Source organism: Pararge aegeria, chromosome 17 (assembly GCF_905163445.1).
Source record: "Pararge aegeria chromosome 17, ilParAegt1.1, whole genome shotgun sequence".
NCBI lineage: Eukaryota > Metazoa > Arthropoda > Insecta > Lepidoptera > Nymphalidae > Pararge > Pararge aegeria.
In genome coordinates this window covers 16,300,317-16,315,654 of record NC_053196.1, presented here as the reverse complement: position 1 = coordinate 16,315,654, position 15,338 = coordinate 16,300,317, and the positions used below count along the sequence as shown (strand labels likewise).

General features: G+C 37.8%; 1 protein-coding gene across 2 annotated transcripts in view; it reads left to right on the top strand.

Moving 5' to 3' along the window:
* LOC120631189 (SET domain-containing protein SmydA-8-like) overlaps positions 1 to 15,338 on the top strand; it is a 35,619-nt gene that overhangs the window by 724 nt on the left and 19,557 nt on the right. For both annotated transcript variants that reach the window (XM_039900664.1, XM_039900663.1), the window contains exon 2: positions 9,908 to 9,960. In XM_039900664.1, coding sequence (XP_039756598.1) covers positions 9,931 to 9,960 — 30 coding nt within the window. In that variant the 5' untranslated portion in view covers positions 9,908 to 9,930. The remainder of the gene's footprint in view (positions 1 to 9,907; positions 9,961 to 15,338) is intronic.

Here is a 15,338-nt window from a genome sequence, read left to right as displayed (position 1 = left end):
GCACGAGAACAGTCTAAGATTGAAAAAAAGTCTATCAATTTAAGTGAACAGCCAAACGTTCTAATTTGACAAAACCATGTTTGAAAGATTTAAATTACTCCACAGTTAAGTTTTTTTTAACTGATAATATATGTTCGAGTTATATGTTAATATAAGTATAACTATAAAAAAAAATTGGCTCAGAGCAAAATGCCTTTCCAAATCTTGTTGTACCACGAAGAAACGCTTCTGTTCTATGGAACCCCGACGATCTCTATCCGATAATCCGAAAGATTTAGCATCTAGCTATAACGGATTTATTACTTTAACGATTCAATTTAACCGTCCGTTTGTTTTGATAGCTATTAAATTATTTCGCGGCTTCGACGTACTAAACCCAGATTGAAGACGAAATTACGACGGGGAGATTGGCGGATTTAGTGCTAACTATAGTTTTAGTTTATTTTGAATTTAGCTTTTACGCGGTAAATATCATCATGATAATAAATCCAAAGTTATAACTTTGGATCTATTATAGATTTCCTCGATTTTATTAGATTTGTCGTAATTGTTATTTCTCATCTTCTATTAAGTATTTTATTATTCCAGTGTTTGTCCGCCATGAACTCCGACACGACTGAACCGACTTTAACTTTCTTTTTTTCAAAATGTGTGTTTTGTTCCTATTTAAGAGATATGATAGTTTATATCTCACTTTTTAACTTAAAATGAAAATGCTATCCGAACTAATTGATATTGTGTCTCGGAAAACAGTAGCAATTAAAAAAAGTAATACCTACCTATTGCAATTGCAAAGGTTTTACTTTTTTGCAAATTATTTGTTTCCTTAGAAGAAAACCAACACGCGTGGCCGGGGTCTACTATATATAGTATTTAAAAGAACTGAATAAATAACGTAAATGAATCTATTTAAACCAGATTTATGATCAGCTTTTTATTAGTGAAGTAAGTTTTACTTTACACATTTTAAGCCTTTAGCGTGTAACAAAGACCACACGGATAATTTTATTGTCATAACCACAGATTAAGTAAACACAACATATAGGTATTAATAATAAATATAATAAACTTTATTCAGCTTCCACAGTCCACACATAAGTAAACTAATGGAAATTGATTACTAATTACTTTAAAACGAATTATACACTATATTACAAACTAAATGCCTTAACGAAAGGTGCTTCAGCTGAAAAAGCTGCTGCCTCAGCATGATGCTTTGTATTAGACTACTGTTACTAAAAAAAGGTTGAAAAAACTATCAAACTCCTTTACGGTTTCCATTTCGGAGAGTTCCATCATCTTTTAACAAGTTAACTTATCAGTTTAATGTATTTTGCAACTAACCTAGTAGGTACATATGTTATAACGGAGTCATGTAAGGAAACTTGAGCTTCTGTCAAACTTAACTTTGGAGTTAGATAGAAGTAATCAAATTTTTTTTTCAGTTCTATTAAGTAATCAAAGTTGCCAAACGTCAAAGTTGTTTTGACATTTAGTCTCGTTGAAAGCACTAAAAGATTTGCGCTTACGTAGAAATTGCGGTGTTTACATAAAACAAACACTAACGGTTAATATTAATCTAACCCAAAATTTAAGACGGTGGATATAATTGAGTCATGCTATCTTTCTCTTACTCTTTCCTGTAGTTAGATAAAGAATAATTTAATCTTACATCCATCCAATCCACCTTAAGATTTTGGATTCTATTGACTATCCTAGCTAGATAAGCTTAAAAAATCAATACAATAGTTGATAGTCGTACATCATTCAACTAAGGGACTTGCACTGCTCATCCCACTTTAAACCTCAACGCACACCGCTGGGCAGGGAAGTTTGTATGGTCGTACACGACGCGACAGCCCTAGGCAACAGATGGGATAAGTTTCGAGCTGTCTGCATACCCGATTTATTGGTTTAACATTTCAATGGCCGCGCGCTGACTCAATGTTTTGATAGCTCCTAAATTATTTCGCGGTTCCGACTAAACGCAGACTGAAGACGCTATTAACGTGCCTATATTGGAGTATTTTATGTTAACTTTTTTCTTGCCTAGAATAAAACGATTTCATTTTGAATGCCTTGGTAACAAAAAGTTTGGTAATTCCATCAAGATGTGTGCAGCTGTACGTAATTTGAAAAATAATACCTATACAGTACGTATTGAACAGAGTCTCAAGCAACTTTCAGATAATCTCTAGGATGTGATATGTTGAAAGGTGACGAGAGCAGTTGTTCTGGACTAAATAATTAATATCGTACTGTTTATAATAGTGGAAATAAATACTTTAAACTACTTAGTAGGTTACGTCATTACGTGCTGGTTTGATCGATGCAAAACGCTGATTGCACCATTTAGTTACCTATGCAGGCAATAAATAATCGATTACTTACCATGCAGGGGGCACGGTAAGTAAGGCAGGAAACTAAAATTAAATCTACCGATTTTATCCCCTGACTTGCCAAAGCCACAGGGATAAGGGGAAGTTTATTATTACACGTAGGTATATTAGGTATCTGTTATTTATTTCCACCCGTGCGCCTAGTTAGCGGTTAATCCAGCTAATATTATTTATTGAAGATTTTCACTACCGCCGTACGGTCTTAAGCACACACTCTTTTGTGTCTCATTCGATCATCTTCAAATTCCCGAATACAATCTGCATAAATTAAACCTCGGAAACATTACGTTCGCATAGGCTTTCAATGTTTCGATTAGAATAATTAGTAATACTAGAGCATTTTGTGACATCGTCCGGGAAAGTAATACCATGATAATTTCAGCCGAAAAGCAGCATTGTTGCAATGCTGTGTTGCTGTCTGAAGGGCGTGGTTGCCGGTGTTATTACAGGCACATGAGGCTTAACACAAACACCTATTCCTCAGGTTGATGGTCACTGGACGGCATGTGGCAGGGTGTGCTCCTCACATGCTCTATTCATTAGCGATGATAACTATAAAAACAGTGTATTCATTCATACTAACTTTGAAAGCTACGATACTACATACAGACCCACAGATACATACATTAAAGTAATAACACCATTCTTTTAGCACCATGGATTAATAATACATCTATAGTAATCACCCAAACGTTATAGGACCGACATGATTCACGCGTATAGCACGTACAGTGCGGTGTAAAACAGCCCCGCCGTAATCTAATGGTTGACGCGATAATCCCTTTATATATGTTTGTTTGTTCGCTGGCCGCACCTCTCGGAACACGTGTCCCTCGGCTATCCTCGGCTTATATGATGCACTGTTTCGCCTTGCAGAGGTACGCCCTCGCCATCATTTGATAATGGCGAAATGTATGTGGAATGCGTGCGCTCGTCCATCGGCCGTAAGTGTCAACTTTGACATCATTATCTGAGTATAATGGAGTATGAATGAATGAATATCGTACACTTATATTGTGCACCACAGAAAATATAGTAATAACAGAAAACAAGAAAATTTATAAGGTTTTTTTTTACCACTACTAGTTAGATGTTAGATTCAATTATTGGACTGTGAAGCACAGTATTAAGAACATCCAGAAGCCACATTCAGCCATTATTGCATGCAATTCGTTATTAACAATAAACCTAAACAGAAAAAAAGGTTCTCAGCTTTTTGATAACCTCATACACATTTGCGATATCGAAAAATGGAGTAAAATATTCTTAAAGAGCAAGAAATTTCTTCACAAAGTTTTGACTCTCAGAACTCTAGCCCCTTGTATGATAAACCTTTAGATCATTACAGGTAAAATAATAACTATCACTTTGTATCTAAAGTGGAGTGGTTTTTGATGCTTCAATATTAGTCGTGTATGTTAAAAATTCTGTGCTTTGAAGTTTCTCTTATTTTTAGTACATACCTACAACGCTACAGTAACTAGAATTTATATCCATAATTTACAAGATCCTCAAAGATTTTCGTGCTCTTGCGCTATGTTCGGGACAGTGCCCCTAGTACGAGATCATAGTACGCTCGCAATCTTAGAGACTTTCTCGAGTGTCGAAACGCTGACACGCCCTGACGTTGAAATATAACTTACCTATCATCATTTTTCTAAATCATCATTTTAAAGTTAATTATTTATTTGTTTATTTATTTAGCAACGAACCCCGTGAAATAAGCTATATAAAATTAATAATTTAAAAAACAATATAACAATAACCAAAAAATCAGTAATAATAAAAAAAACATTCAAACATATAATTATTATCTTAGATCACCTACTCTCTAGTAACATTTTAATTTGTTTTGGAGCTTATGTACAAATGTGTACACAGCTGGTGCTTGCGGCAGAAAGTTTATAAAATAAAATGTATAATTATTTTTTATTATAATAACTATCTGTTGACCGCGTTCGTCGTCCGCGTTTAAGCAGTTTGTTAAAAATCTCGTGGAAACAATTTGAAAAGCACCTGATGGTAAGAGAAAAACCATCTCAACCATAAACGGAGCAACTCTTCGAAGGGCATGCAAGGAAAACTTACAGCAACATGTCGCCTTGTGTCCATTCAACCAAATGCGTAGGTGTTAACACCTACCTCCCGATCTAAGTACGGGCACATAAGGTGCCTGTAATTTATTGTAATTAGACCGGGATCCACGCCCTTCCTCCCAGGTGGCACGAAATAAGCATAGCGAAGCAACTTCACCGGACGAGCTCTGTCACAAAAACTACTGCTACTCGTACTTTTGGATAAAAGCAGGCGTTACTTTGCGGAAATCCATTATATATTATGAAAATAAAGCTTATTTTACTATAGTCCGCGGAAAGATTCTTCTTATTATTTATTAGGTCTTTTCGCGGACTATAGCAAATTAAGCTTAATTTTCATAATACTGCTACTTTAACTTATAGTGCAAAATTTGCGACTCTAAACAAATACGATTAGGTGCATTTTCCTATGATGGTATGTTTCTGAAGCGAAACTACATTCGCTAGCGAGCTTGCCGTTGGATGAACATCAGAGGGCCGCGAAGCGCTTTACGACGTCGTAAACCATAATACCTGAAGAACAAAGATGTGACTCCTCGTGGAACACATGTGCCAATACGAATTCACATTTTAAACACATCAGCATGTAATAACTTTTAATTCTGTCACATAGTAAAACCTAAATAGAAGATAAAGTTATTAATTTGTGTGTTTTGAAACTCTTTAGTTATCGTTGGTTCGTTAAGATCTGCGTTAACGCATTGATGTCTTTCCGGTTCAAATTATATCATCTGTTTCGACGAACTCCCTGGCACAGTTGTGAGCGCTATCTGTGGTCTTACGAATCCACGACGAGGAAAATTTTGGAGTTTATAATTTCTAAACTTTATCCGGTCTTGTCTGTTGAGAATCCTTGGTCGTGGCTCACATTTAAAATTTGCTTATAACTTTCAACCGACTTAAAAAAAGAGGAGATTTCTATTCTATTGTACGTTTTTTTTTTTTCTGTTACGCGATAACTCCGCCAATCTATAGCGATTTGAGTTTTTTTTAAACAGCTTGAGCATTTGCTTTCGAATGCACCTGATTCTCCATAATCAATCACATGACCAAATTATGAACAACTTTATTACGCTTCCTTTGTGGTATACAGAAGGTAAGCAATTTATGCTCGTCACAATAAAGCTGGTGATATTGAAGGTCCGGGAAAACTCCTCAACGCCCCGGCTTCGTGAAAAGCAATATTTTTTAAACGGTCATGAGTAGTTTCAGTGTATCGCAACCTCCCACTCCACAAAATTACCTTTAAACATATACGGATGTGAAAGCGTTAACGGACGCAGTGTTTATAAGAAAAAGATTAATGACTCAGGGTTTTGTTTCGGAGAAAAATTATAAACGAACACAAAAGTATGGGAATTCCTGTGGGATGATTTTAATGTACTTTACTAATATCCGGGATGGAGCCTGGTCGGATTCGCGTCATTGTCGGTCAATCTGGTTTTTACTCAAAACCTCATATATAATAAATAAATATATTGCGACAATACACACATTGCCATCTAGCCCCAATATAGGCGTACCTTGTGTTGAACTAAGATGACTGATAATATTTAGGTATAATTTAGATAAATACTCATTAAATATAGATAAACACCAAGACACTGAAAAATATTCCTGTTCATCACACAAACATTTTTCAGTTGCACTGCACTTCTGCTTTCTGACTGCTGCAACTGCTTTCTGAGTAGAAGACCTTAGAAAGCAGGGTTCTGATCAATAAACCAATCGGTAATTGAAGCGGGAGCTGTTTGGGAGTCGACCCGCGCTGCGTTTACCGGTGCGGTTGCCATTTCAAAACCTTGGGACCCCAACATCCATCTGAGCTATGTGCCCAGCCCATTGCCAATTCCGCTTGGCGACTCGTTGTGCTATATCGGTATATGCAACTCTAGTTATTTTACGGATTTCCTCATTTCTGATTCGATCACGTAGATATACACCTTACACAGCTCTTTCCATCGCTCACTAAGTGAAGAGTCACTTAGTGACTACTATACACTACACACTATTGGCCTAATTAGAATGTTTAGAGAAGCATTCTAATGAGGCCAATAGTTAGCGACCACGTCTAAGATCCGCAAGTCATCACTGGGAACGGTTGGACGTTAAACTTTGATGCAACTGCAAGTAATTCTTCATCTATGTTGGCTTGCAGCGCCGGATCGTCAAAACCTATTAACGCTTCATTTAATTCTATTTCCACTCATCTAAATAGTTTAGTCTAGTAATCTCGGGAGCGGCGTTGTCTTAGCTCAGTAACGCAGTAACGTAGATAATTCAAATCGAGCCCTGCTTTGAATGGCTGCCAATATGTAAATAAACCGATCTGCGGCGAAATATGGATCAACTGCGGCATTGGCGCTGTCAAAACACCACAATGTTGACATGTGACGTATAGCAGCTCGTGCGCGTAGATCATAACTGGTAGGTAGGCTTGCGACTGCACTGCTCTTGGTTAGAATATTGATCTCGAGGTCGTGGGTAAGTCTATTTCTGAGTCGAATTAAAAGTTATTAGGTTATAAGTTGGCTTTGAACAAGTTTAGCGCCAGCGCGGAGTTTTTAGATTGGTGTTGAGAGAGAACCCTCTCAAAGTGGGAAGGGTTTAGGGAAGTGTACCACGCTGGCCCAGTGCGGATTGGTAGATTTCACACGCCATTGAGATTATTATGGAGAACTCTCAGGCGTGCAGGTTTCCCCACGATATTTTCCTTCACCGTTTAAAGCAAGTGATTTTGAATTGCTTAAATTAAAAACGCACATAAATCAGAAAAGTCAGTGGCGCGTGCCGGGACTCGAACTCGGTCTCCACGAAAGGAAAGCCGAAGCATTACCCACTAGGCTATCACCGCTTCATAATTTAGGATAATAATCGTTAAATTCCACCCGTATGGTCGCCCAGCAGCGTGGTGGACCTTTTCTTCAAATTTCTTATACATACGAACACTATAGATCACAATCTAAAATATCCACCAATGAAACGAATTCTATTTTTTTGTTTAAATAGAAAGACCATCAACCACAATCAACAATGTCCACCAAAAAACGTAAACTCTTTAGTTGAACGTCAACAAAAATATGCATACACCAAACGATGTAAGACAAACAACGCCGAGATGCTGATGAGAAATGGTTGCTACAAATTATCTGACAGGCTTCCCCGATCTAATTTGTTTATCGCACAATTCTGAACATTTCGCAACTATAAGCAACGGTATCCTAGGGAGGGAGACGACATACGCAATGTTATCCTCTGCCACAGTACAAGACCTATGGGTCGGTAAAATAAATGGTGGTTTAATCGAACTGAAGTAACCAAATAACAGTAACTTAACTATTTTATAAGTTGAGCAAAGTTAATGTTGAGAAATTTAAGCCTCAATAGCCCATTATTGTAGGACATTGATAGTCTACTAGTTTAAGAGGAAAGAGTAAAGTTAGTCAAGTTTATATATTATGCCAACATTGGCCTGAGTCGAATACCCTGCTTAGTTTTATACATTAATATAACTACCTATGCAATCAATCCAATACTACCGATTGGGTCCCAGTCATGCTTATTTTGCTAGAAAAGAGTTACAAATAGAAATGTTTTTTTTTATGTTGAGCTATTTTTCGTATATCTCTTTCCTCAAAGTAAGTAATTTGATTTCCAAGTTTTACGTACTATTTATTACCTTACGACTTGGAGATCTTGATATAAATATTAAATTTTTACATGATGTTTACAAATGGTGACAAACTAATAGTAGTTACGAATCCAAATCATGATCATCGCATCAACCCATTACCGGCCCACTACAGAGCACGGGTCTCCTCCTCCTACAATGAGAAGGGGTTAAGGCCGTAGTCAACCACGCTGGCCCAGTGCGGATTGGTGGACTCTACAAACTTTTGAGAACATTATGTAGAACTCTCAGGCATGCAGGTTTCCTCATGATGTTTTTCTTCACCGTTGAACCGGGTTTTTTTTAATAACTTAAAATGCACTTAGAAAAGTTATAGGTGCGAGCTGGGATTCGAGCTCGGCCCCCCTTAAGTGAAGAAGAAGAAAGAAGTATTATTAAACTACGAGTATATTAAAGTTCAATGTGCAAAAAGGGCAGGAGTTATTGTATTCGCTATGTCTGCTGCCAGGAGTATCGCTCGATATTTCACAACGTCTCCCAAATGGTGGCCCAGTTTTTGTCTCAATGGCGTCATGTTTAATTAAATCGCCGTCAGGAATCCGGGATTGTGGGACTGAACAAAAGCGAGCCGACGCGGTTAAAATTAAATCGTTTCGGTGCAACAAGCATCGGCTAAATTCCATCCACTGAAATATATAAAGTTTTTTATCGCATTTATTTTGGCATGAGTAAATGGACACCGGAAATCACTTTGCGTAGGGAAGAATCACGGATGTTACTACTTGTTAATAGATAGACAACTGGATAATATTTAACGATTGCTGAAATGCATAGATTTTATTATTATCTTCATCCTAAATCTATTAGTATGCCAATCTCAATTGTAGCAGCGTGATGGGTGTATACTCTAAAACTTTCTATTTTATAAGGCCTGTATAAATGAAGGCCTGTGCATAATTGAAGTTAAGGATGATTTACAGCTTCGCGTCTACGCTGCCCTGCTGCAGTCTTATACAGTTATTTTTATTCATGTAGTGCCCCAGGGCCTGAAGATCAGGACTTACGGCTCGTGTTTACTATGGCCCACATAGGGAGGCTCAGGGTCACCCAGCTGGCATTGGACAGATTAAAAAGTGTTTATAGATGTTTGGGTATATATCACCGAATCATCATCATCGAAGCCTTAAACAGTTCACTGCTGGAATAAAGGACTTCACTGCTGGATTTAAGAACCCACACACATTCCCGACGCTGGATTAAAGGCTTCTCCCGACGAGAGGGTTTCCTCTAATGGTGGGCAGACAGATTGGTGATCGCAGTACACGGAGGATGTTGCTGGCCGTTTTTAGTTATATTCCCTTAGTCGCCTCGTATGTCACCCGCGGAATGAGGAGGGGGCGGTGACAACTGTATTCTTATCTGCCGCCATACGGCAAAAAAAACTAGGACAAGAGTAGATCTTTTCCAGAAAATTATTTTACTCCCTAAGAAAAACCGGAGATTCGCGTGGATGAAATCCCCCATTTGGAACTGGTAGATAGATAAAAATACAAATTACGTGTTGGTTTACGAGCTATAACTTACTTATTAATCAATAGATAATGTGACAACTTTTAATAGAAGACCAGACCAATAGGCTATAAATCTAACTTTTTGTATGATGATGATGTAGATAAAAATAGATCTACTTAAATAAACTTTATGAGATAATTGGATTTTTATATGAAATGTGTATATAAATATTAATATAATATTGTAATATGTAGGTGTCTTTGTTTCAGACAACTGCCCCGCGCCACCCATTATGAACAAGAAATCTCATAATAAAAAGAAGGTTTGTTACCAATATATTATTTTTAATTTATTTAATTCCACTATTTAATGAGGCTAAAAAGAAATTACGTTAGTTATGCTTGCGGTTCTCCTTACTAACGAACAAACCTAGAACTAATAAACTTAGGTAATGAATAAAAGAATTGGTGCAAGGTCTGCTTGCAAGTTATTCTAAATTAATACGAATAAAAAGACACAATTTGCATCGAACTTATTATAAACTAATCATCACTCATAACTTTTACTTAACATATATAACTCCTTTAAAACTTTTTACTCGTTCACTTGTCTAGAATACTTCAAACCGTTGTCCTTTACCGTGGGCTGAACATATAAAAATACTTTTTTTCTATATTACTGCAAGAGGTATCAACCCTGGGACATCCCTACCTCTACTTCTACTTCTCCTTCTTCTTTCTCTAGGCAGTTTCCGCACGTAAGCACTTCACTTGTTGTGCGTCAAAACTTCCTGCTGTTGCCTCACTACTACAGCCATCCAAGCTCATTCCAGAAGCCAAGCATGCCGCCCAGGTTGCTGAGGACTTCCAGGAAAGTGGCTGGGGATCTCAGGTAGCTCTTGCGTTGCTCTGTCACGCCCGTGCACTCCAGCATCATGTGTTTCATCTACCTCTATGCATGCTCTGCAAAGAGGTCTGTCGGTGACACCTATAATGGAAAGATGTCTGTTTAAGGAGTTGCGCTCTGTAATGAGTCCCGCAGCCTTCCTAAGTGTACTTCTATCCAGGCGGAGTAGTTTGTTAATTATAATAGTTTGTTCACATCTAACTGATGTTGTTTTGGCACCGACAGGGATGCCTAAACGCATTTCCCAGCGAAAAAAAAAAAAGGTTAGGGATAGCTACTTTATTTTGTTTACAATCTGTTGCATTGGCCCAAAGTTGGGAATGCTCCCTTTGTGTTTGTTCATGTAACCATGTTTTGTTCTCGCTGAATGGAATAGGTACGATCGGTTCTGGCCCTACTACCTTCAGTGTTGTGGCTTGGCGAGCTAGTGAGTCCGCCGCTTCGTTGCCTAGGTTCCTGTCATGCCTTTTGACCTACCTTAGGATGATGTCGTTAGAGGCAGCGAGTGTTTCCAACGCTTTGTGACAGTCGTATATGAATCTAGACCCTACTTCCACTAAGGCTTTAGCAAGCCAGCAAGTCATTGATGGCCTGCAGAAATCCACAGTGATAACGCGACGAATTTTTATGGACAGATCACCAGAAACGAATCTACATAAAGTCTTCTGCGTCATTGTACAGGCAGACTGTTCAGTTATGAGATTTTAGGTACTGTGAGCGATCTAATAAATAATAATGAAGGCAAGAAATACCCACTGGCACGCAGCTCCTGACTGCAAATGTTGGCGCGGCCCACTTGATCCGTAATTGATGGCTCTCTATCAACGGTCGCTGAGCCACTCAATTTCTATTTATTCCTTTTAATGAGACCTAAATTGCAACATTGCATTACTGCCGTTGCAACATTGTTATTCGAAAACTGCAGTGTAAATGGCTCATAGTATATTTATTACGCGAACTACTTTTAGAATTTTTCATCATCATCATCATATCAACCCATTATCGGCCCACTAGATAGCACGGATCTTCGTCAAAAATATACTTTCGTGGTAACCATTCAGTAGTTTTCACGTGATGCCCACACAGACAGACGAAAATTTTAAAAAAATCTGTTTTGGACTCAGTATCGATTAAAAAACTTCCCCGGTCAACATTTTCAAAAAAGATTAAACGTACAAAAATATTCTATATAAGTATGGATAATAATAATATTTTTCAAGGTGCGCAAGCCTGACTCGCATTCGGCCAGTCTTTCTTAAATCCTGTTTAGTGTTTAGTTGAGGCAAAGTTTGTTGTGAAACCGAATTGGCATCAATATAAACCAAATGCCTCATAAGTCATAACAATAGCTCAATATTTAGATTTGCATGATCACTATAAATTTATGCTCATGCCTATCGACCTTAGTCCTTGGTTTAGACAGCAAGTTCAACTATTTCCAGTTGGCAAACATTGGCTTTGCTGGGTGGGAGCCCGATGGGGGTACGGACCCCCCCGTGTCATTTACACCCTGGGATACTATCTGATGATTTTTGAATTTTGCAAAGAACTTCCACATATTACGAATTAGATGTTGCCCGCTTTCTTCATCCGCGGTGGATAGTTTTTAACAAATCTCGTGTGAAACTTTTGTTTTCCTGGGATAACATGTCTACCCACAATGCACGACAGATCGCAGCACTAGTAACATATTATGTAGATATTAGACCTTTAACAGCCAACGTTAAATTAATCAGTTGCTTTTTTAGGGCGTAAAGGACAGACACACTTGAATTTATATTATTTGTAAGGATTAAAAGGTTTATTTTCAAAAAAAAAATCGTTCGCTGCGTTTAAGTTTGGTTTGACTTAATATTTCCATCTTTGCTTAGTCTGCGTGTGCTATTCATGCGCTAAAGTAAGTAGCAGGGCTTTTGTACTTTGTAAAGTTCGATATGAAAATTGTGCTAGCAGTATTTTTTCGTACCTACTACCTCTTGACGTGAATTTTCGCGTCTATCCAAAGCCGACCATCGCGCACATGACCAGGTGCCCCATTGCCCGGCAACCTGTACAGACGAGGAGCTGCGCAAGGATACCGACTGGACTTTCCATTAAAAAATCTTATATTCACCTTTGAATTAAAGCCTTTTAAATAGCACTTGCTTTTAATGGTGAAGGAAAACATCGTTAGGAAACCTGCGGTGTCAACGGCGTAGGGAGTCTACCGCCCCTCACTTGGCCAACTTGGTAGACTACAGCCTAAAACCTTCTCATTCTGAGCGGAAGACCTGTGCCCTGTATTGGGCCGGCATCGTCAGTGGGTTGATGACGATTCACCTGTTTATTTCTTTTATCACTTTCTTAAAACAATTGTCTAAAATTAAAAAAAACAATTAACCCCAATTTTAAAGTTTGCCCCACCAAGGCCCCCCTCCAGTTTAAATTGCTAGCTAAGTGGCTAAGCCAATGTTGGCAACCACAAGTTGTAGCAAATACGTAAGTCAAATTTTAAATTCACCAAATTAATGAATAGTTTGAATGTAATAAATTTGTAAATTAATCTCTGTACTGTAATTAGTCAAACACTTTATAACTAGATTCCAGAAATTACGAGCTCCGTTGATTCAATGCCAAGAGACTGGCCTTTGATGAGCTATTGAAGATTCAAAGAGCTTTTATAGAAGGCCGATTGGTTTGGTTTGAGTTGCACATTTAACGTGCATTTTTTTGACTTTAATACCATGGAATTCTTGGAACCAGCCTCCTAGAGTCCCACTGCTGGGCACAGATTTCAGTTCAAACGACAATTTTAGATGTAATAATAACAAAAAGAACACCCAGCTAAGTTTGTTGTGGGCTTGTTCTTAGACCAGGGCTTAGTCGTAGCTTTAGTTTTAGTTTTACGAATGTAGTTATCGCCATTCGTACATATTTGTGTGTAATGACGGCATCAAATGTATCACCTATGTGCTTACTTGAATGAAAAAATATTTGACTTTGAGAAGTGTTTCAACAAAAAAAGAGTTATTCCGTAACAAAACTAAATTTATAAAAAAATTAATTTTTGAATTTCGAATAAGTACTGCTGGACTAAAGGCATTGATTTAATATGATACTAATGTTTGTATGCTCACTGACTATACGTCAACGAGAGGATTTGCCCATAATCATCACGCTGGGCAGACAGGTTGCAGTAGTCACAGCAGATGTTAGTTGTAGCATAGAGGAGACGTTGCTACCCGTTCACCGTTATATTCCCCGTGCGATAGGCATATTCTCTAGGGAAGAGAAGAAGAAACACTTTATTGCACGCATAACAAAGGAAAAGAAACAGTAAGAAGTTTACAGTGAAATACAATGTAGCTAACTAAACAGCATAGCTAATTTCAGGGTGTCGGTTTTTTTTTAATAACACACATCGGTAAAATTTACTCTCATCATTTTTCCCTATCGCGCCGAAAGAAGTATAACTTCAAAAATTATTTACTTTTTGGTTGGTGTAAACATTTATTGTCCACCAATCTGCACTGGGCCAGCGTGGTGAACTTGGGCCTGCACCCTTCCTATTGTGGGGGGAGACCCGTGCCCTGTGGTGGGCCGGTAATATGATGATGATAACGATGAACTTTTATTCCGAAATTGGTTTTATTTCCTTGAATTTTTAAGTTTTCACTTTTTGATTCAATTGAAAATGAAATTGCCACGGTTATTCGGTAATGTTTTGCGAGTGGCTCTATTGTTTACCCGCTCAACTGATTATTTATAGATGTACATCAGGTATTATGTTTAAAGCGCTTGATGAGGGCTGTCGTCGCCCGTGTCAAGTATTGAGTGACATGCCGGAAGATGCTTAGCAAGAATTAGTGAATGACGGAAATATTAAATATCTGCTCCATAAAATATAATAAGCTCAAACATACTTTAATAACATCATCATCCTATAAACCCATTACCGGTCTACTACAGGGCACGGGTTTCACAGTGAAAACGGGTCAAGGCCGTAGCCCACCACGCTGACCCAGTGCGGATTGGTGGACTCCACACACCTTTGAGAAAATTATGTAGAACTCTCAGGCATGCAGGTTTCCTCACGATGTTTTCCTTCACCGTTGAAGCAAGTGATGTTTTAATCATTTTAAACGCACACGCAAACGAAATTGCGAACTCGGCCGCCCGAAAGTGAAGTCGAGCTCCTACCCACTGGGCTAACAACGCTTCTTAACAGTAAAAATACAGCAATATAGCAATAAAAATATAATTTACCGTATTTGCTGTAATAAGGTAGTTTTTTTATCAGCTGGAAAGTAAAAAATCATGGCCGCAGAGCAAGGAACACGTCCTAACTCCTACAAAGTGCGATCCTGTGTCCATCAACCTAAGGCGAAGGTGTTAAGTCAGCTATGTGCTTATGAATTTATATTTTCCGACATCTAGCAAACATCAATTTATTGTAATACTTAATAAAAAAAGATGTAGTAAAGAAGTTTCACTTCTCACGTATGTACACTAATACACACACACTTTTTTTCTTGATAAGCTTTAAGATTATTTTAATTACGCATGCAGTGGTCTTTCTATAGAAGGTTTCAATCTCTTGTCTTTTATTTTTACTTTTGTTATTCTCATGATGACAACATTCATTGTAACCAGTTTAATGATCCAATAAAAAAAAATAATGACACGCATCGAATAATAAATGAAATTAAAAGCATTTGAACCGATTCCAAGAGACGAGCGGATGGGAACAATACTGTCGTTTAGTATTTAAAAACAGTAGTTAAATGCTTGCCAAGAACATTACACGTCTATCAA